The sequence below is a fragment of the Lingula anatina genome, chromosome 6 (assembly GCF_051362555.1).
Source record: "Lingula anatina isolate TDL-2025a chromosome 6, LinAna3.0, whole genome shotgun sequence".
NCBI lineage: Eukaryota > Metazoa > Brachiopoda > Lingulata > Lingulida > Lingulidae > Lingula > Lingula anatina.
This window is the reverse complement of record NC_141772.1, coordinates 4,234,818-4,256,499: the sequence shown is the minus strand read 5'-3', so window position 1 is coordinate 4,256,499 and position 21,682 is coordinate 4,234,818. Positions and strand designations below refer to the sequence as shown.

Here is a 21,682-nt window from a genome sequence, read left to right as displayed (position 1 = left end):
ATAATGATCCTGCTGTGTTTGAATACCAGTTAGTTCTTCGCTAAATAAAGACAGAAAAAAGTGGCCCTTCTTAATTAAAAGATTAGGGTCTCTAACTCCTTAATAAAAACATAATCTTGGCACGTATGTGGTGGCAACTAATCAGTAGAAAATGGGATCGTGCTTCCAATTTCTTTATTATTTGTCCATTTTAAGCAATTGCCCTAAAACCAAATCGATAATAAGTTTGTGAAATCTTGCTGAAAGAAAGATGTCACTGATAAATTTTGAAAAAATTGCATGCTCTTGATTAGCCTAGAATAGGCCACTTTCAACCTTCAACTTTGTGTAATTTGATTTGCTTTTTGAGAAAGCTACTTCCTTTTCATTATGTGTTTGTGAATTCCTCAGACTTAAGCGTTGGTTACTTTCAATTGGTGCTGCTAATCTGTAGTTTCATGCAATTCATCTGAACCACTTCTTCTAGCCACTGGCATCAGAAAAGTTCAATCTCTCTCTCTCTGTTAATATTTTATTATTGATAAAACTAAAATAGTTTGTAATTATAAGAGCCTTTCTTCAAGCCACTTTTATGCTTGTGACTGCTTGCATATTGTTTCTTGACTTCCCCTTGTCATTGGTCACAGGGAACTGCTCAGGGGCTGCAAAGTGGTGTCCCAGTGTTCTTGCTTGCCTCACAATCCATGCCTTTTGGGTTTTACCAAATGGTAATGGACTGAAGTTACTTGGCATGGGTAACATTTGTTGTCAATTGATGTTTACTGTGCAGCAGAAATTGACGACCAAAGCAGAGAATGGCCGAGACTTCTGACCAAAGCAGAGACTTGTGACCAAAGCAGAGAATGGCTGAGACTTGTGAAAGCTACCAAAATTGCACTATCACTATGTTTTTGGAAGGGTCGCTGCCCAGTGTATATTGGACATAACAAACAGGACAAACAAACAGAATTTAATTCAGGGTGCAAATGTATTACCAACCACTGATGACCCATGACTCAACACCTTATCCCATCACGTTTGTTCAGGTAGCAAATTACCCATTAGGACAGAAATTCTTCAGGAATTAGATTAGTTACACTAAGTTTGTATGCTGTCTGATTGTAGCTATCTAAATTCTAAACCCCAGAACATGATAAAAAGCCCCAAATAATCTGTTAAGTGCCATGCAGACCAACAAAAGAGATAAACTTGTCATTAATATTGCCAAAGCATAGCGATAAAGGCATTGTATAAAGTGAAGGTTATGGTAACTAGATGTTTGAGTGGGTGGGAACTCTTAAACCTTGGGTGTTTGTAGAAAATTTCTTTTTTAAGAGATCGTGGATGCTATAATGGACTGCTGTGTATGTAACAGCATTACGTATTTGATAACATTTGAGTGTGGACATTTTGATATGACTGATTTTCAAGCTGAGAAACTGAAGACGAGGATTTACCACTGTGTAAACGGCTGTAAGAGAAAAAACAAGCAGCCACTAAAGTATTGGCAGGATTTTAATTGACCTTTCTCTATTGAAGGTGATAACCTACTTGGCTGTCCCCTTGTACAAGTTTTATTAAACACTCTTGTCATTAAGAGATAACGTTGATTTTGGAGCTTGTTTCTCAGATGCAGGGATAACAGAACACGGAGAGGACTTTTCCATTGATGTCGTGAGATTTTTTTCATCACCACAGCAATATTTTTTGCTAATTAAGTGTCAGCTTATGCAACTGGAATTTAATTAATTTTTCCTTCTTGTGGAAAAGGTGAGAATCTTGGCAAATAAGTGAAAATGACATACTGTTGCTGACTCATCTTGCAAAGAATTTTGTAAAAGGAAAAGAGGTGATTTGATAAACTGCCAATGAATTGTTCAATAATGTCTGGACAGTCCGGTAAATATAGAATGTGGGTGTTTTTTATGTTTATTCTGACAATTAGCCCAGGAAAGGCATTACAACTAAACAAAACTCAAATTGACAAGCAAATTTCATTATTTTCAACTGACCTTGCTGACTTCTTTGAAAAAGTCCTGGGAGCAAAGAAGCTCCAAAAAATATATGATGCCGGAAAAAATACGAAATACATCCCTATGGAATCCAAGAATGTACTCCAACATCAATTACATAATGATCTAAGAAAGGAGCTTCTGTTGGTAGAAAACAGTTTGGATGTGCTGAAAAAACAACTTGAAGGTTCACATACACAACGGCATAAAATGCCCACAGCTCAGGACTGTTCCACTTTCAATGGTCCATGGTCTTATAGTGCCAAATTTCGACAAGGAATCCATTGGAAATCCTGTTTGCTGAACAGGAAACAGCAGGAAATAGACATTGTTATCCAAGAGCAAGAACACTTCTTAAAGGTATTGTAAAGAACCATTCATTTTTCAGGTTTGGAAGTTGTTCAGTTTTAGGCATGTTTTTTAAAAATATATATTTGACTGCATATTCTTTCATTTCAGGTGTTTTACCACTCTGAATAAAGCAGTAAGCATTGTTATCAACAGTTTTATTTATTTAGTTAGTTTTGTAAGACAGGAACACATTTAAGAAGAAAAAAAAAACAAAAATGAGGGGGACTGTTTATTGTCATACACTGGGGGTTTGGGGCCTTAAATGTTTCATATGAGGAAAATTTACATTTGGCAAAGTCTCTTTCTTTTCAAACTTTAAATTGAAGGCCCAATGTTTATTTCAATTTGAAACTGTGGGTGAAACTTTTCTGACAAAAATTTTCTGACAAAATTCTTTTGAGCTAAAATAGCCCTCCAAGTGGTTTTGAAACTAAAGTAGTGTGAATGGCGTGAATTATTTAAAATATTTTTGTCTATTGCAGGAAAGTGTAGAGAACTCATCCTCTGCCTCATGGCATTATATTGTGACAGAAGAAAAGGACCTGTACCAGTTTCCAATAGGGCAACAACAGAATACCTCTGTCAAACAGGCATCAGAGTTTTCTAGGTGAGCAAATGACATTTTCATCTGAACTGTTAGTTCACATCATTTGGCAGTTACGATATGTGCCAAAACAATCATTTAGAATTGTCTACCCCCACTTGACTGCCCTGACCCCCCTACCCCCACCCCACCCCACCCTCAAAAAAGAAAAGAAAATGAAAAATTTTCAAAAGCATTCTCTCCCTCTGTTCCCATCCCCCATTAACTAGAGTCATATCAGACTGCTAAAATTGACAGCATAAACCTGTTATATAAATCCTATGATGGCTAATTTTGCTGTTTTATTATTATTTTTTTTTTTTGTATATAAGTGTTTTTTTCCCCAGATTCAATTCTTAGACATGTTAACAGAATAATTATTGAACTAATTACATGTGTAAATGTGCTCTTTTGACATTTTTTTTTTTTTTTTTGCATCTTAACTATTTTGGTTAGTTGATTATATAAAAATAATGGTAAATCTGTTATTGTGTATTGTGTATTAAAGTGTCAAAAATGAAAATTAGCTCATAACATTGCAGTTTGTCAGATTCAATCTTTCACTAGTTCAGGATCTCAGAATAGAACAAATTGGACACTTAAAATTGTTCTATTGATATTTTCTGATCTCAACAATTTGTAAGTTGATTATATAAAAAGGATACTACGTAAATTGGTTATTTTGAACTATATGAAAAGGTGTTGAAATGGGACATTTTTTCCTGCTTTATGTCTGTACATTTGACAGCATTGCTACCTTGTTTTTTAATTTTCTCTTATTTTATATTTGAATTCAAAACTTGGTTTTTCATTTGTCATATGGGAAATGTAAAACTCTTAAGTGCAATAAACACTTCCATAAAAAAGTGTTGTATAACCTGGTTGTATAACCAATAATTATCACCTAATTAGAACATAATCCGTCATGACATTTCTTTCAGACGTCTCCTAGCGGCCTCCCATTTTGGTTCTGCGCACCGGAACATGGCCATTGTGATTGCAGTGGCTAACATCACAATTTGGGAAGCCGTGATTAACACATTGGAAAATGTGTTGGAGACTTTATTTGATGCTGACAAGGTGAATCCATAAAAGGAAAAAACAATACCATGTACTGTTTTCATTCAGATATCATTATACATCTTTATAAACTAATTTGAATTTGCATCATAATTTTTTTGAGATAATTTTTTTTGTATCTGTGAAGACCTGACTTGGCAAATCCCATCTCAGTGGACCTGTTTCTAGTGAAATAAGATTGATCTAACTTGATATGGCCAATCTTAGTGAGTGTGTTTCTAGTCAAGTTGGGTTGATCTATCTTGGTACAACCAATCTCAGTGGGTATATTTTCCAGGCATTTTTTATATTGAATGTATATATAGTGTCTGCATGTACATATTCTGATCGGTCTGTCTGTCTATGTCATTGCCATCCTGCTGTCCATCACATGACTTTCACCCTATACCTGCCAAACTTTTTTTTGTCTTACTTAAAATTAACTGAGTGGCTTTGTTTGGCAAAGAGGCAGGTTGCTTTTAAAATATAGCATGAATGGTTTACATTTACAGCAATTTTTTTTTTTTTTTTTTTTTGCACAACTGTGGTGGCGTTTGCACGTTTGCCCCATTTCTTCAAAACAGTATTTTGTTTTACTTAAAATTTACTGAGTGGCTTTATTTGGTGAAGAGGTAGGTTGCTTTCTAAAAACGGCATGATTGGTTTACATTCACTGTAATTATTCTGTTTTTTTCTTTTTTCATATTCATTTTTCACACATTGGCATTTTCAGTGGCTTTTATATCTCATGGAACTGTATCACTTGTTACCTGTACTTCATTATGTAAGAGGGTAAAAGTGATTATGCTGTTTTAAGGCATTTTGTAACAGTGCTTCAAAATTTACCAAAACATTATTTTGTGCACTTTTTTTCTGCATAATGTCTGAACAGCTTTGCTGCCTTGTTTCCTGTATGGTGTCTGTATATTTGCTGGCTTTGCTGTCTAGTTACAAAGTAATTTTCAATTATCCTTTCTAGGTGGCACTTTTTTTAGTCAATGGAACAAATGTGGTATCACTACATGGTTGTGGAAACCAGACTTTGGAAACAAACAGATACAACATTGATGTTATAAAGAACAAATTGAGAAATGTTCATGGTCTACCAGGTAAGTGATATGTTAAGCGGTTATTTCTATCAAGATCATAATTTTACTCATTCGGTTCTATTTAGTGTGCCATATTCAAGTTAAGGAGAACAAGATAAAGAACAATTTGTTTAAAGACTACTCTGGTGTTCTGTTGATCATTAATCTTGGCTTCAACCAGCCAGTTTCACCATAGACTAATTGAAATTATGGATTATTTAAAGCATTTGGAATAGAATGAATTGCTTTGATTGGTTATAGTTTTCCAATACATGAAATTAAGTGCAATATATTGCTATTTTCAGAAGTTGTTAAGTCTGCAGATGTTTCAGAGGCAGTGAATTTAGCCTTTCAAGCTCTCAATACAAGTTCAACAGTTGAGGTAAGTAAAAATAAAGGTCTGCAATCTCTGATTTTCAGGTTTCATCAAATTTACAGTCAACTCTTCTTCCCTTGTCACCTTATTGCAAGACTATCATGGTAGTTGAAAAAACCCTTGTGGAACAGATGATTTCCTTGGCATTAGCTGAAATAAGCTGGAACAAAATTTTGGACCAAAGTGCCCTATCTATGCAGAGTTAACAGTATTTTTATTAACTTTTATAAAAGCCTAGGTAAAAAGAAACTGCCTTTTTTTTTAACTTAAAACAAAAGTATCTCTTCTAGATATTGGTATGCTACTTTTTGTATAATACCAAAACATCTGTCAGGTTTGAAGTGAGCAGGATTTACTTACCCGATTTGATGTGTACACAGCCCTTCTATTTCAAAACTGTTTTACTTAAGTTTTTATCTTAAGGTATAATTGAAGAATGCCACAAAGTCTATATATCCTGCTATTTATCAAATATCAAATATCAAATATTTATCAAATGCAGACCTTTAAAATAATAAAACAACATTATTAATAGCATTGTCGCTTCTGTTCTTTGCTTTTAGCAAGGGTCACTACCAATTTACCAAAATGCACTGCTCTTCATCACAAGTGGTATTGAAGAAGGTGCCACTGAGGTTGTGAAAGCAATGGAGCAAGGGCAAGACCAACTTGTAAGTCAGTAGTTTCAAATGAAAAAATGAAGACTAATTATTTTAAGTCATGGGACGTATATATCGAAGGTTGTAACTTACAATGGTTTTTAACTATTCATGTGAATTTGTAAGTTACAGCATTTTGTGGATATGGCCCTGTGCTCCTATTGTCTGTGACTAACTCATTTGTAGTTATTTAGTGACTTCAAAATGGTCAAAAGTTTGAATTGGCATCACTTTTCAGATGAAGCATTTTTTCCTGATGGTGAATTAGCTTCCAGTGATACCACAAATTTCAAAAGATGCAAAATTTTCAGGCTACCCCTGCCTATCTATTCCTATATGGTTTAGACAACAGCACATTATCCAGTCTGGCAACAAAAGGCCTCAAAACAGTAGTTCTTGATATTTATGAGAACCTGGCAGATTATTACACATATTTGCCACCCAGTGTTCTTCCACCAGGACAGGATTATATTTACTTTGGACCACATTATGATTCCTCTGTAGGTGGGTAATGCTTGCATCTTAACACATAAGGCCCCATTCAGAATAGGGGACTATCTAGTCCGAGGGTCAAATATGGCAACCCACTACAAAGCTTGTCATCTTAATCCGCTAATAGACACTGAAAAGATATCCTGTGGGGAAGTATTCAAGTGGGTCGGCCACATTTGATCCTCAGACTAGTTAGTCCTGCATGATTTCTGAATGGGGCCTATGACTTTTTATCAATTCGTACTTTATTGTAGTCTTTTTTATTTGCCTCTCTCATGAAAAAACTTAGATGGAGTTTAGAATCAGTACAATTGGAAATCTTTTCTAAAAGACTTAAGTTTGAAATGTTTACACCTTTGATCTTTAGCCAACAGTAAATTTAGACTTTTTAGTTGTAGCAAGGGCATTGCACTAAAACTGCTAAAATCTGAACAATTCCTGTGAAGAAAAATGCAAGGCAGTGTATTATAGCCTTGTTCAGTAGCTGCACATTACCCTTAAAATTGTATTAATTGATAGCTGCTCTGAGCATGGAGAAATCTTTGAAACAGATAATTACATTTTTACCCCAAAAATACATCCATTATAGAACCTGTGAATTGCAGAACAGGACATTTAGTGAATATATACATGTTAGAAGTATGCATCTGATCATATTTTAGCTATGTGAGCCTGATGACAGCTAGTGTTTTTGTAATGACAAGGTATTAATTTCCACTCCTAAAATTAGGCCCAAAAAAGGCCATTTAAAGTAATTTAATAATTTAAAAATCATTTTTCCACTGTAAACTGCCATTGAAATGGACTTGGTAGTGGTATATAGCTACTTTTTTCATTTGCTGGGTTTCCACTTTTCCTAGGCATGACCTTTACCATTGGGGCACCATTTTCTACAGAGAATGGCACAAAAGGGGTAGTGGCCATCGATGTTTCCGTGGCAACCTTGTTCAGACCAGTGCTGGGCAGTCAGCTTGGTGCAAAAAGTTATGCATTTGTTGTAGACAGAAGAACAGGTATGATAATGCCTGATTAACATATGTTAAAGATATGGCTGCCCCTAACTATGGGAATCATCCAGTTTAGCCTTAAGATTTTTATTTATTTACTTATACATATAAAGTTTACTAAGAATTTTATTTCTTTGTGCTTATGCATCTTTGAACATTGTGAGAGGGGTAACCCAATAGAGGAAGAGTGGCTGTACCCTCTACTTTCTGATTGTCTTCAACTAATTAACTAATTGATTAATTTCATTCATTAAATTGTTTTAGCATTAATGTGCATGTGCATTGAAATGAACTACATTTGTGTCTTTTATTATAAAGGGAATGTAATTGCCCACCCAAGACTACCATTACCCTCTGAGTTACTTACTGCGATACCGACCCTATATGTGACAGATATAGAGCCTCAATTACCTGAGAGTTTATTGCAAGACCTTTATAGAGGACATAACAGGATTAATGTCACTGGAAAGGTAAATGATTTAATGATGGCCGGAGGATTTCATTTCAAGATACTTCTTTTGGAAAAGACATTTTAACCTATCAGACTTGATTGGAGATTTGATGACAATTTCTTTCAGCTTACATGTGTACTATTTTGCTGTTATACAATTTCACACTTAATCTAAAATGTGTTAATAATTTGTAAATTGCGTAGGTCTCTAGTTTCCCCTTGCATAAACTATGCACATGTGCTTAGATAGTCAGTGGGTCAAAAATACATAATAGTAGATAGAAATTATTCAGGATTTTGATTATATTTAAGGCCACAAGACATGTACCAGATGATGTCCGTGAAGAACTGATTTCAGAACGAGCTTTGTTTTCAATATCACCTTTGGAAAAATCACCTTTTGCAATCATCCTTGTTTTGGTAGATGGTGACACCCGAAGATACTATAACGATGTATGTGGATAATATTATGCTGCTTTTTGTTTAAGATGAACAACATTTGTCCAGTTTAAATCTGAAGCAATTCCATCATTTGTTTATAACACAATGAGAAAAAAGTTGCAGTACATAAAATATGAAATTTTGTAAAGTTGCGCTGTTTTAAATTGAATTATACATGATTAGTGCACAACATAATTCATCAGCACAGGAGAATTTTTAAATCAATAGATTAATTGTTAAATAGATTCATTGCTCCTGAAAAGTAATTTATAACAATAAGCATCAGTTTTTTTTTTTTTTTTTGAGTATCCCAACTAAAATGATGATGAATACTTGTTTATTGACAGTATCACTACCAGCCAAAACCAGAGGCCTATTATTATCGCTATGACATATTAGATAACATGGGCAGAGACCCAACTTTGTGTAACAGTGCAGGCATACCAGTAGCAAAACATCAATCTGTAATTAAGGTAAGGACATGAATGCACATGTACTAACATGTGCTTGAGTGAATAACTTTCACCTCAAACCATAGATTCATTTTTTCCTTATGCAATTCAATTTGACGTTTAGAAATAACAGCTGGTAGGACTGTTGATGAATATTAACCACTAAGGGGTTGAATTAAGAGTTTAAATGAGCAGTTTTGAGACATTTAAATTAGTTACAATGAAATGTTTATCAAAATAATGCACTTCAATTCCCAAGACCATAAGCAACATGGCTCTTCCAAGAAGCATGAATAAAGATTTCATGTTTGTTGCCCTCCCAAAAAAGCATTTTGGTGAATGACATTATAATTTATTATCCCCATTTTCAGAGATGTATTTGATTTGACAAAGTTTCCATTTTCTTACAGTTGTCCCCAAATGTTTTTCGCGACCCTTTTTATCCATGGAGGAAAGAATCGCGCACACATGCAGAATTTGTGCAGACATTTTTAAGGACAGGACGAAATGGCACTTTTCTGAGAGGTATGCATATTTCACAGCCAGAAATTGGAAAAACAAAAAAAAAATAGGGTATCACCTATGCTGATAAGTTACCCAGTGAAATTCCTAATACCAGCACAGATCTGTAAAAATAAATGTGATTGATGAGGAATAGCATTTATTATTATAAATTTTATATTTTATGGAAATATAACTTTTAATTACAAAATGATAAGTTTAATTTAATTGAAGTCATGGTACATGATCTACGGCTTAATAAACACTAAATTCCTTTTCATGAATGAAGCAATTTTTCTTCTTAAAACTTCTAAATCTTTCTTGTTTTTCAGACCCCACCACTGCCAAGGCTATCTTAGTTGATACCTACAGATCTGATGAACTGGTTAGCACCTGGCGGGAGCATGACCAGTTACCTGTCCAGAGGTTGGTACACCTGTGTTCAGCCAGAATTGGCCAACCCCGTAACTCACAAGCATTGCACGTTGCGACTCAGCGCAAGAGTCTCAATTCCATAACTCCCATATGGGGCGAGTATGGGTGAGGTGTGGAATTGAGACACTTGCACTTGGTCGCAATGCGCGATGCTTTAGAGTTACGGGGCCTTGATCTAACCAGAAATGTTTTTCTTATGGAAGTTGATCTGTGTAATAGTGTTGAAGAATCATTCAAGAATAATCATTTTGAAGAATATTTTTATGTACAGACACAGATGTGTCTGTACATATTGCCATCACCTGCGTCTGTCGTCGCCGATGGCGATGCCGATGGCGATGGCGATGCCGGCGCCGTGCACTTTCCTTGTAAACACGATAAGTGGAGGGCAGTTTTACTTTTTGGCTTTATATTTACAGAGCTGATGAATATTCATAAAACGCAGGTCAAGTTCGAAAATCAGCATGATCGGGCCATTATTGTAGAAGTTATGCTGTTTTTTCACTTTTCAGCATATTTTTCACATTTCCTCAGATTCAATTCTTAGGCATGTTAACAGTCTCATTATTAAACTAATAAGATACGTAAAAGTGTTTGTTTAACATTTCCTGCATCTTTACAACATTGTTAGTTGATTTTGTAAAAATGATGGTAAACTTGTTATCGTGTATTGTGTAATAAAGTTTAAAAAATGGAAATAAACTCATATCATTGCAGTTTGTCAGATTCAATCATTCACTATGTTCAGAATCTCAGAATGGAAGAAATTGGACATTTAACACTGCTCTGTTGATATTTTTCCCATCTCATCAATTTTCTTAGTTGATCGTATAAAAATGGCAGTAAACTGTTTATTTTGTTTTATGTTAAAAAAATTGTTAAAAATGAAAAAAAAAAAACCATTTCAGAACAGTGCTGTCTTTGTTTACATTTTGGCATTTTCAAGTTGTGACTTTGAAGTTCCATGGGCCTGAAGACCTTTGCTAGTCACATTTTCTGAATATCCATGATACTAATATTTTATTATTAAAAATTGATGGTCATTATGCTGTTAAACATTATGTAATATTGCATCAAAATCTGAAAAAATCTATTTTGGGCACTGCTCCCATGATGACCATTTAAGAAAAACCATGTCACTTACTGTTCTCAAACAGTACAGTAAATAAGTACAGATGTGTCTGTACATATTGCCATCACCTGCATCTGTCGTCGTCGCCGTCACTGTCGCCGTCACTGTCGCCGGCGCCGTGCACTTTCCTTGTAAACACGATAAGTGGAAGGCAGTTTTACTTTTTGGCTTTATATTTACAGAGCTGATGAATATTCATAAAATGCAGGTCAAGTTCGAAAATCAGCATGATCAGGCCATTATTGAGGAAGTTATGCTATTTTTTCACTTTTTAGCATATATGCAACACTGTAAACACATTTCAAGGAAAATCGATAGGCCTGTTGTCATGAAACTCACAGGAGTAATCGATCTTACTATAACACAGGTCAAGTTCGAAAATCGGCATGATAGGGCCACTACTTTGGTAGTTATGCTGTTTTTTCATTTTTCAGCATATATGCAACACTGTAAACACAATATACGAAAAACAGACAGGCCAATTGTCATTAAACTCACAGGAGTGGTCATTTTTGCTAAAACGCAAGTTGAGTTCAAAAATCAGCATAATCGGGCCATTATATTAAAGTTATGCTGTTTTTTCACATTTCCTCAGATTAAATTTTTAGGCATGTTAACAGTTTCAATTTTTAATTAATAAGATACGTAAAAGTGTTTGTTTGGCATTTCCTGCATCTTTACAACATCATTACTTGATTATGTAAAAATGATGGTAAACTTGTTATCGTGTATTGTGTAATAAAGTTTAAAAAATGGAAATAAACTCATATCATTGCAGTTTGTCAGATTCAATCATTCACTATGTTCAGAATCTCAGAATGGAAGAAATTGGACATTTAACGCTGCTCTATTAATATTTTTCCCATCTCATCAATTTTCTTAGTTGATCATATAAAAACTGTAGTAAACTGTTAATTTTGTTTTATGTTAGAAATTGTTAAAACTGGGAAAAAAATTTCAGAACATTGCTGTCTTGTTTCCATTTTGGCATTTTCAAGTTGTGACTTTGAAGTTCCATGGGCCTGAAGACCTTTGCTAGTCACATTTTCTGAATATCCATAATACTGATATTTTATTATTAAAATTGATGGTCATTATGCTGTTAAATATTATGTAATATTGCATCAAAATTTGAAAAAAAAAAACTATTTTGGGCACTGCTCCCTTGATGAACATTAAAAAAAAATGTCACTTACTGTTCTCAAACTTACAGGAAAGAAACATGGGACTAAAATACAGCTTCAGTAGGCAATGCAGTCTGTTTGGTAATTCTTACTGCAAGTTAAACGTTTTTTTTTTGTTTTTTTTTTTTTTTTTTTTTTTTTTGTGAAAATTTAATTTTTCACATATTTTCAAGGTGTGACTTTGAAGTTCCATGGGCTTGAAGACCCATGATAGTCACATTTTCTGAAAATCCATGATACGTATATTGTATTATTAAAAATTAACGGTCATTATGCTGTTAACCATTATGTAATATGGCATCAGAATAGAAGAAAACACAATTTTGGGTGCTGCTGCCATGATGACCATTATGGGAAAACCATGTTACTTATGATTGCCAAACTTTCAAAAAAGAAAAAGAAAAAAAAGAAATACAGGACTAAAATGCAGAGTTGGAAAAGCAGTCTAATTGGCTTCTTTTTCTGGAAGTTATACATTTTCAAAGTGTGAACTTGTTACACATTTTACTTACATTGGTATTACCTGTTGAGCATAATTAAAATTTGATGTTGAATTTGCAGTTTAACATAATGTACTTTTGCATCAGAATTGACAGTAGCCTATTTTGTGCATAGTTATTTCCTGTTTTTTGTCTGTACATTTGACAGCTTTGCTGCCTTGTTTAACTTTTCAATTTCTACACTAACTGAAAGCAAACCTGTAGTGTGAATCATAGTAGAGGAAATTTTCAACTTTTCAATTTCTACATTTCTACATTAACCAAAATCATTCTTTCATTATTTAAATCCAGTCTGGTATTTTCTCTTAGATACCTCGGCACTAGAAATGGTGTGGCTCGCCTGTACCCTGGCCAGTTATTAGATGGCGGCTTTGACCCCAGAGAACAGCAGTGGTACAGAAATGCTGCAAGACTCTCACAGATCACTGTGGTGTCCCCAGAACCAAGTTTAATAGGACCTCCCACTGACAGATCTAGGTTGCTTTCTGTCAGCAAGGCCATTTATGAAGAGAGGTTTGTTTGTCTTTTGTCATAATGAATACACATTTGTCAAATACTTGCTTTTAAATCAGTAATTATCATTTATTATATTTTATTTTATTTATTTATTTTGCTTATGGGTTTAAGACCCCATTCCCAGAGATTAGATCGATCCAACTAGATTGACCTAACTCCCTGGGGGTTCAGGCTAAATAGCTGTCAGCCGAGCGGGCACGAAAGTTAATTACCCCCTTACAGCTTGTAGTAGGCGGGATGGACATTAAAGCCAGATTATCTGATAGTAATCTAGTGAGACTCCCCATGGGGATAGATCGATCTCAAATCTATGGGAATGCACCCTAAGAGAAATATTCTGAAGGAAGTTATATCTCTAAGTATTATATTGTGGCTATAATGGACCTTATTGAAATAAATGACAGTCCAAAATAGTGTATGCGGACTTGTTAAAGGATTGGTCACTTTGGCACTGAATCTGTTGAAGGTGGAGAATATTTGTCTAAATAAAGCACAACCAAAGTCTTATGTTACAGTCATTGTACAGTTCTTATAATTTTACATTTCACTTTGTAGAAGTGGTATTTCCCGCCATTCTCGGCTTGACCCAGTAAGTGCTGTGGTTGGAGCTGATGTCAGTGTTCATTTACTCCAGTCACTCCTGCTGGAGAAGGTTAGCTTACAGGATCGATCCTCTTCTTCCTCTTTCTCCCATCTCTCTCTCTCTCTCTCTCTCTCTCTCTCTCTCTCTCTCAAAGGTACTTTAAAAGGGATGTATCTCACAATATTCATTTTACACAGGAAAAAAGCAATTTACTCCTGCGCACAAGTTGTTGCTCGATACATCCTTGCACTTAGATTTGATGTTTTATTCTTTTTTTTATTAAGTTGATTTGATATATTCTAAATGACAGGCCAGTGATTTCAGTTATTAAGAACCCCTACCTTCCTGTACATGTCAGATATGGAACAACCAATTAAGAAATGAATTGATTTCAATATTGGTTTCAGGTTGGGCTTTGCTTGGATCAAAACATAACTTGCCATCTGCTGGACAACCGAGGGTAAGTCCTGGGGGGGGGGGGGGGGAGTTGGGTAAGGTCAAAAAGGTGGAATTAAAAAATCTTGATTGGAAAGGTGTTTTAAGGTAATTTGTGAGCAGTATTACATGATGTATAATTTTATTGATTGATACATGCACATTTGAATTGTTTGCCCTCAAATAAAAATACATCTCATTTTGATAACCTATACATGTAATTCAAAAGTTTTGTATCAAAATTATTTAGATATTACAATATCAGAACTATTATGTATTTTTTTTCAGATATATAATTATTGGTAATCGTGACAACAGTAACAAGACACAACATTTGACAGATGCCTATCCGGTCGTGGCAGATACCTTGTTAAATTATGGGTATCTGAAGGTGAATTAAGTTTTAAAATACAGCATTGTGATGTTATTTATTCTTATATGTGAATATATATTTGAATTTACGTATTAGTGCTCAGAGAGTGCAGTTCTCATCCAAGACATCCCACTTCTTTTTATAAATGTATTGATTTATCAACATCAACATCAACAAAATCTGACTTAATTATTCTATTCCATTTTTCAAATATCCTGAAAATATTATTAGGGTCTGATTCATCAGAATTATGTGCATGTGAATAATTCACTTATGAAAGTCATACGATTGAAATGTTTACATAGGTAACCATTCAACATCTCTTTTTCTTGAATATTGTTTTTCTGTGCAATTAAAATGATAAATTTTCAGATGATGTAAAGGTTCTTGCATTCCCTTTCACAGGCCAAGGAATGCTGTTTTCCAGTCAGTTCTGGTCCTTCCTACCAGTTAGCACTGAACACCAGCAGTCTGTACCAGGTCAATGGGGGCTGCCAACAGTTTGTTCTGCAGAGAATACTTGACACAAACATGTACCTGCTGGTGGTTTTAGGCAATTCAACATGTCCGCCCTCTCCTAAGCAGAGGGAGACTAAGGAGGTATTTGTATTGTATTTGTTTGTTTATTGGAGTGTTTATGTTGTTATTCCTTCTTTAATTCCTTCCTTCCTCCCTCCCTTCCTCCCACCTTCCTCTGTGTACATTATCAGTGTGAAAATATGAGATTTTCTGGTTTTATTACATAGCCAATTACAAGACAGAAGACAATGGGAAAATTGAAAGTCAGCCAAACTTTCTAGTCTCCTTAGGCAAAATTGTTAAATATATTGAATACTAAGATTTCAAACAAGTTCATGGTGCTGCAAGAGAGTATTGTTTGTCTGTTCTTACAAAATTCATGTTTATCATATATAAATTTTTTTCTTTGAAATACATTTGTTCTTCTAAAAGTAAAACAAAGAATATTTTCAGTGCTGTTCTTCTGAGCTTCTTTGTAAGGAGAGCGGAAGTGCATCTTTGTGCTCAGATTCTGATGGAATCACAAGTTTGACTTCTCTTTGTCCAGGTATATTGTCTTAAAGTTCCTGTATAAAGCTGTGATTAAGAATATAAATAAAATATAATGCTCTCTAAGTTATTTAGATTTTTAAGTTTAACATAACTTTAAATTTACGGAAGCATGCCATAGATTTTTAAAAATAAAATGTACAAGTTTCTCCTTGTGATATGTATATTAAAACTTGCATTTTGGTTGCTCTGTCTTGAATTCAGTAACAAGCAGGTCAAAGACTATTGACGTGAAACCAACAGTGGCCGTACCTGGTGTCCCACCATGTCCCAGGTCTTGTGCTGAAGTGTAAGTAGCTTAAAATGGTAACACCTCTACACAAACAGGTGCCCTGCTGGATCCAGGATTTGGCTTTTGGGGAGGGGTAAAAATATGAAAAAAAACTCACTGAAGGGAATTTTACTATATCATGTATAACTGGGATGAAAAAATTGTTCAGCTTTAAGTTTCCAATCATTTGCCTCCTTTCACTTTTATATTGAGGGAGGGGTACTTTCATGACAAGGGGGCAATTAAAGGTTGATGGACCCAGGTACAGAATGAAGTTAAAAACTGACCAACAGTGCAGTCAAATTCAAGATTTTAATTATTGTCATCCATGGTTGCAGACACAAAACATGTCATCCATGCTTGCAGACACAAAAAAGAAAGAAAGAATAAAGTAACTTAGTACTTTTGCATTTTGTGTTTTCATGTGCATTATTCACCCATTTCTTTAAGAAAAAGATTGGTGTAGCATTAACTAGAAAATCAGAAATCTGATTTAAAAGACTAACATTTTTTTTTAGACAAGGCCAAGAAGCTTGCACAGCCATGAGCAGCTGTATTTGGACAAGCCACCTGAGATATCCTGTTTGTGTACCAAGTACAGAAGCTAACTTTACAGTATCCCCACCACAACCTACACCCAAAATTCTGACCACCAGGTCACCCACACCTACACCCACACTTAGGCCCTCCAGAGCACCTTCACCAGGAGTTCCTACCCTCAGACCAGGGGCCTCTACCCTCAAACCAGGAGTCCCTACCCTCAGACCAGGGGCCTCTACCCTCAAACCAGGAGCCCCTACCCTCAGACCAGGAGTCTCTACCAACCAAACAGGTAGTCCTACCCCTCCAAAGCCAGGTCTGTCAACAACTCCAGCTAATACTCCTTCTCCACCAACACCAAAACAGATATTAACACCCACCCAAACCATACCAAGGTCTACAGCATCAACTACTTATGCCATACCCCCTTCTCCCAGCAGCATGGCTTCCACAAGCATTTCCAAACCGCTTGATAAATTACCCACTCTTACCAAACTAGGTCCTACACCAGTTTCTTCACCATCTCATAAAGTGCCACCCCTACCAACAAAACCCGGTCCTACACCCGTTTCCTTGCCTTCTCATAAAGTCCCACCCCTACCAACAAAACCCGGTCCTACACCCATTTCCTTGCCTTCTCATAAAGTCCCACCCCTACCTACTAAACCTGGTCCTACACCAGTTTCCTTGCCTTCTCATAAAGTCCCACCCCTACCTACTAAACCTGGTCCTACACCAGTTTCCTTGCCTTCTCATAAAGTCCCACCCCTACCTACTAAACCCGGTCCTACACCAGTTTCCTTGCCTTCTCATAAAGTCCCACCCCTACCTATTAAACCCGGTCCTACACCAGTTTCTACACCTTATGATAAAACCCCAACTCCTCCCATTGCACCAGGTTCTACAGCTGGTAATTTGCCTTCTGGTGCCTCTCCTGCTTCAAAGTCACCCGAATCCCCATCTGTGTCACCCACAAAGGCAGCAATCACCCAGCCTACAGGCTATGGTACCCAGGTGTCCCATGATGGGCTCACAGCGGCTGGTGGTTTTTCTGGTGGTGGGCAGGCTACAACGCATTTTCAGGCAGAAATGACAGGTTTTGCATTACTTTTTGTTCTATGTTGCTTGCATTTCTTATTTTGCTTATTTATTTATTGTGAAAACAAACATGGTTAATACAATAATAATTCTCTTCCCCATGGCCCTCCTGAGGTTAGTTGAAATAAACAATTAAAAATAAATAACAGAAAAGATAATGTTAAAACTCCCACAGGATATATACAAGCTAATTTTTATATCATCAAAGATTGTATCAAGGGTCCTAAAACTTTCAGTTGACAGCATCTTGAGAATCAAAATGTTCATAGCATAAACAAATTAGCTGTGACTTCTAAGGTAAGGTGCTTAATTGCAATCACTTCTACAATTTTCTTGTACTTTTTACCACTGCTTATACTGTTTAACTCAGAGTTTTCTCCTTCATAATCAAAGTAGATTAAAGTTAAAAAAAAAAAAAGATAATGGATCCCCATGGTACAGGTGTGTGTGTACTGCTATCTCATTTTTTAACCATTATGGTTAGATATTATTTCCCAAGTGCTGGTGGTACATTATTAGGAGGCAGCTCCCACCTCTCCAAACTCCAAGCTAGAACAGCCTTTCATAACAGTATCAGATAAACTGTTAAGTGTTTCCTATGGCATAAAACTGAACATCCTGTTTTGTTTTTGCAAAACAGAGGAACATCTGGTTTAAATTAACGCGCATCTTAATTGTGCTAATTGTATCTAAAATCCTAGCCAAAGCCGTTATTTCTCAAATATGCAGGTCACAGGTATTACAATGGTGTGGGTTTGTCTAATTTTGTTATTATTTTAACTGTTTTTGGGAGGGAGGGAGGGAGGGAGGGAGGGAGAAGGGGTACCAACAAAGCTAAGGGACACATGTCCCACAATGCCCCACCACCTCCCCCTCTTCTGCCTTTTTCGTAGAGTAAAGGACGGCAAAATTATAATAGTTTGAGATCAGTTACAGTTTTCTGCATTCATTCATTTGATAAGAATTTATTTTTTCACATTTTTGCTAGGATCATAGTATACAATAATTCAAAGTCTTATTTATGGATTTTAACAAATACGATAAAGATTTCAAATTCTTATTAGTTTTGATTTAAGGAATTTCACAACTGTGTTATAATTTAGACTGAGTAATCATCTCCTTTACAACACTTGTAAAAAAAACAAAGTTGCTTTAGGCTAAGCAATTTCAAACAAAAATACAAACATGTTAATAAATTTTAATTAACATTCTCCAGTGTTGAGGGCACTGATTAAGATTTAGCATTTGACTCTAATTTGTCGAGGTTGTAAATATGTCAGGGGATGAGTTTAAGCTTGATTTATTAAAATGAATAATTTTGAGATCAAATGTACGTATTGCAGGTGCTCTTCAGCAGGGAACTACTGGCAGCCCAGTAAACATGACAACAGAAGAGAATGGTGCAGGTTTAAATGATGAATGGTATGTACATGTTTATCAGTTAATCAATTATTTGTACAAATTTTTTAAATATTATTATTGTTTTTTTTATATTTCTTAGAATAAAAACCATACAATATCTCTGCCTCTCTCCTCCCCCACCCCCTCTCTCTCTCTCTCTCGCTAACACACACACACACACACACGATTCTATTTTTAAATATTTGTTGACTTTTTCCCATGAAATTGAAAGGACCATTGGTGGGGTTTTGTGGTGAAGATGAAATAAGATAAAAAGTAACTTCCATCAAAAATTGCAGCGTCATCAGCAGTTTTCTAATCTTAAAGGATCATTTCTATATCAAGTTCCTTGCTTCCAAGTGAAGTTCCATCTTTGAAAAAATTCATGATGCCAAGAAGTTGCTTTACATATCTATGTAAGGGTAACTAGCTATTTATATTATGTAAGAGGGTGAAATATTTAGTACTACAGAAATTTTTTTTTTCTTGTCAGAATAAAACACTCTAAAAGCTGGCAATATTACAATTTAAGCAACTGTTTTTTTTTTCTCCATACTAGGCTGGCATGGTCAAATAAAACTTTAGCTATAGTGGGCTCAGTGATTGGTGGCATTGTTGTTTTGTCAATACTGATAGGCATCTTCTTAAAGTGGGTTGGATGGGAATTTAAACTACCGACAAGAGGTAAGTACAGTAGTCATATAGGAACCAAGCAATCAATCAATTTAAAGCTATAGAAAAGTAGTAAACATTGGTGTCATGCAATAAATAAACCAGTTGAAAAATGAATTACTAATAAATAGATAATATATACCCCCTCCTATATACTTGATAGCCTGGAACTGCATGTAATGAGAAAGATAAACAATAATTTGAAATATAAAGGGACAAGTGATGCAGAGTTTGTATATTTGTAAGTGTAGCTTATATAACACTGTTACATGTGTCAGTGTAGAAAAAGACTTGTACATTTTTTTTTTCAGAATCAACAGCAAAGCTGACATCAAGTAAGTTTGATAATCCGGTATATGAGACAGATTCAGAAGAAGATTCTTTGGCCGGTTCCATGGTGTCCACGCAACATCGTGGATACAGGTTAGCTTATAGACAAAACATCAGTTGTTTTTTTAATGAAGATGCTTAATAAAAAATGAAATTTCCTTTTTTGACCCATCCATTATGTTAACATGGGAAATTGATTTTTTCTTTAAATAAAATGAAATGTGCTGTAATAAAGACAAAAATCAATATGCACCCTGTTTAATGTCAAAATTCGTCTCTAACCCAAAGGTTAATCACGAAAAGGAATTAATGGATAAATGTCTTTGGCTTTTAAAGCTTTGCTACTCATGATTGTTTGAGTGCACCATACTGAGCACTTCAGTACCTAGATCAAAGACGTAACCCCAGTCCCATTGAAATATTACATTGTGTCTTACTAATGTGGTAATGAATCTACTGCCTGGGTTCAATATTCATGCTTAGCCTAGGTGAAAATGTAAGAAATACATAATTTCGTCATCATTTATTTGATTAAGGCAAAAAAGTAGCCTTTAAAAAATTAGAATACATTCAAGCAACAGTTGAGAGCCAATAATGAATGTTGAGAAAGCTTTTTCAGTCACATATTTCATTAATATTCTGTACAACAAGATACTACTGTGCCTACAGTCTCTTTAATCTTGATTTTTTATGTTACAGGGAATTCTGAATTTTTGGTTACAGCTGTTTTGCAAGACAAACCACAGGGAAAAATATGCCCAGAACAGAAGTGAGGTGGGATACTTTTCAGACTTAATATTACCTACCAGAAGTCTTTTTGAACATATCCATTGTCTTTATGTGGACATGTGTAATATTGAGTTGAACTTCATTACTGGTTTTAATCATCTGGTTGGTGTGACTTGCAAAGCAATATAGGTAAAGCATTTTTCCTGTTTGGGTGGATATGATAGCAAAAGCAGTAGACTGAATAGAGCCTTGACATGAAGGCAGTGACTTGCACTTACACAAGGCAACAACAACTAAAATTGGTCATAGTTTTTAGCTCATCTTGAAAGATGACACTACTTCTCAAAGCTGTTTAAGCATTATATTTCCAATGATTAAAATAAATATCATTTCCATTTTTAAAATAATCACTGTGTGTATTTGATAACTAGAAGTGAGTACAGGAAATTTTCTTTAACAAAAGTTGCAATCATAAACTGTGACATCAGGCACTAGATATAAATGCATCATTATCATAATATTCATTGTTTTGGGGTTGCCATTACATACGGCAGAGGGAGACACGGCTATTTTCTCAATCTAGATTACAACCAAACATTTTTTGCTATGAATTCTCGTCAGATCCCTCTAAGTAAAATGCATAGTCACTTAAATATATTAATGCAAGTGTGAACAGAGGCGGAACATCTGGCAAGCAGGTGTCAGTGAAGCATTGTGTATCTGCAAATTAACACTCAATTAATCTTTACAAACTGAATCTTACGCCTTCAAAGAAATTTCCAAATACTTCGGATGGTGTCAAAATCACACTGTAAACTTGGGGCAGAATGGCAGGTGCAGAAAGGGAGGCTTTAAAGGTGTTCCGTCAGTGCACAAACCAATCCTTTGTTACATGACTAGCCTCAAGAGAATCTGCAGAAATCTTGACTCAACTGAAAAATTTAAAAAATCAGAGATTTTGGTT

At 35.2% G+C, this 21,682-nt stretch overlaps 1 protein-coding gene across 2 annotated transcripts; it reads left to right on the top strand.

The window, feature by feature from the left end:
- Positions 1–639: 639 nt before the first annotated feature.
- LOC106151811 (uncharacterized) lies at positions 640–21,588 on the top strand. 2 transcript variants are annotated; one of them, XM_087015416.1, is made up of 25 exons: positions 640–2,351; positions 2,825–2,949; positions 3,867–4,005; positions 4,964–5,093; positions 5,378–5,454; positions 6,012–6,119; positions 6,419–6,611; positions 7,460–7,612; positions 7,925–8,076; positions 8,370–8,510; positions 8,846–8,971; positions 9,361–9,475; positions 9,784–9,877; positions 13,012–13,215; positions 13,774–13,870; positions 14,209–14,261; positions 14,525–14,627; positions 15,015–15,209; positions 15,582–15,675; positions 15,882–15,966; positions 16,467–17,584; positions 18,930–19,008; positions 19,547–19,671; positions 19,971–20,082; positions 20,689–21,588. In XM_087015416.1, exons 1-25 carry the CDS (start codon positions 1,848–1,850, stop codon positions 20,696–20,698), a joined length of 4,332 nt encoding a protein of 1,443 aa, XP_086871542.1. In that variant the 5' UTR covers positions 640–1,847; the 3' UTR covers positions 20,699–21,588. The 2 variants fall into 2 exon arrangements, with proteins under 2 accessions (XP_086871542.1, XP_086871543.1); XM_087015417.1 differs by having other exon boundaries at positions 643–2,351; positions 16,467–16,780; positions 20,689–21,586.
- The last annotated feature ends 94 nt before the right edge of the window (positions 21,589–21,682 follow it).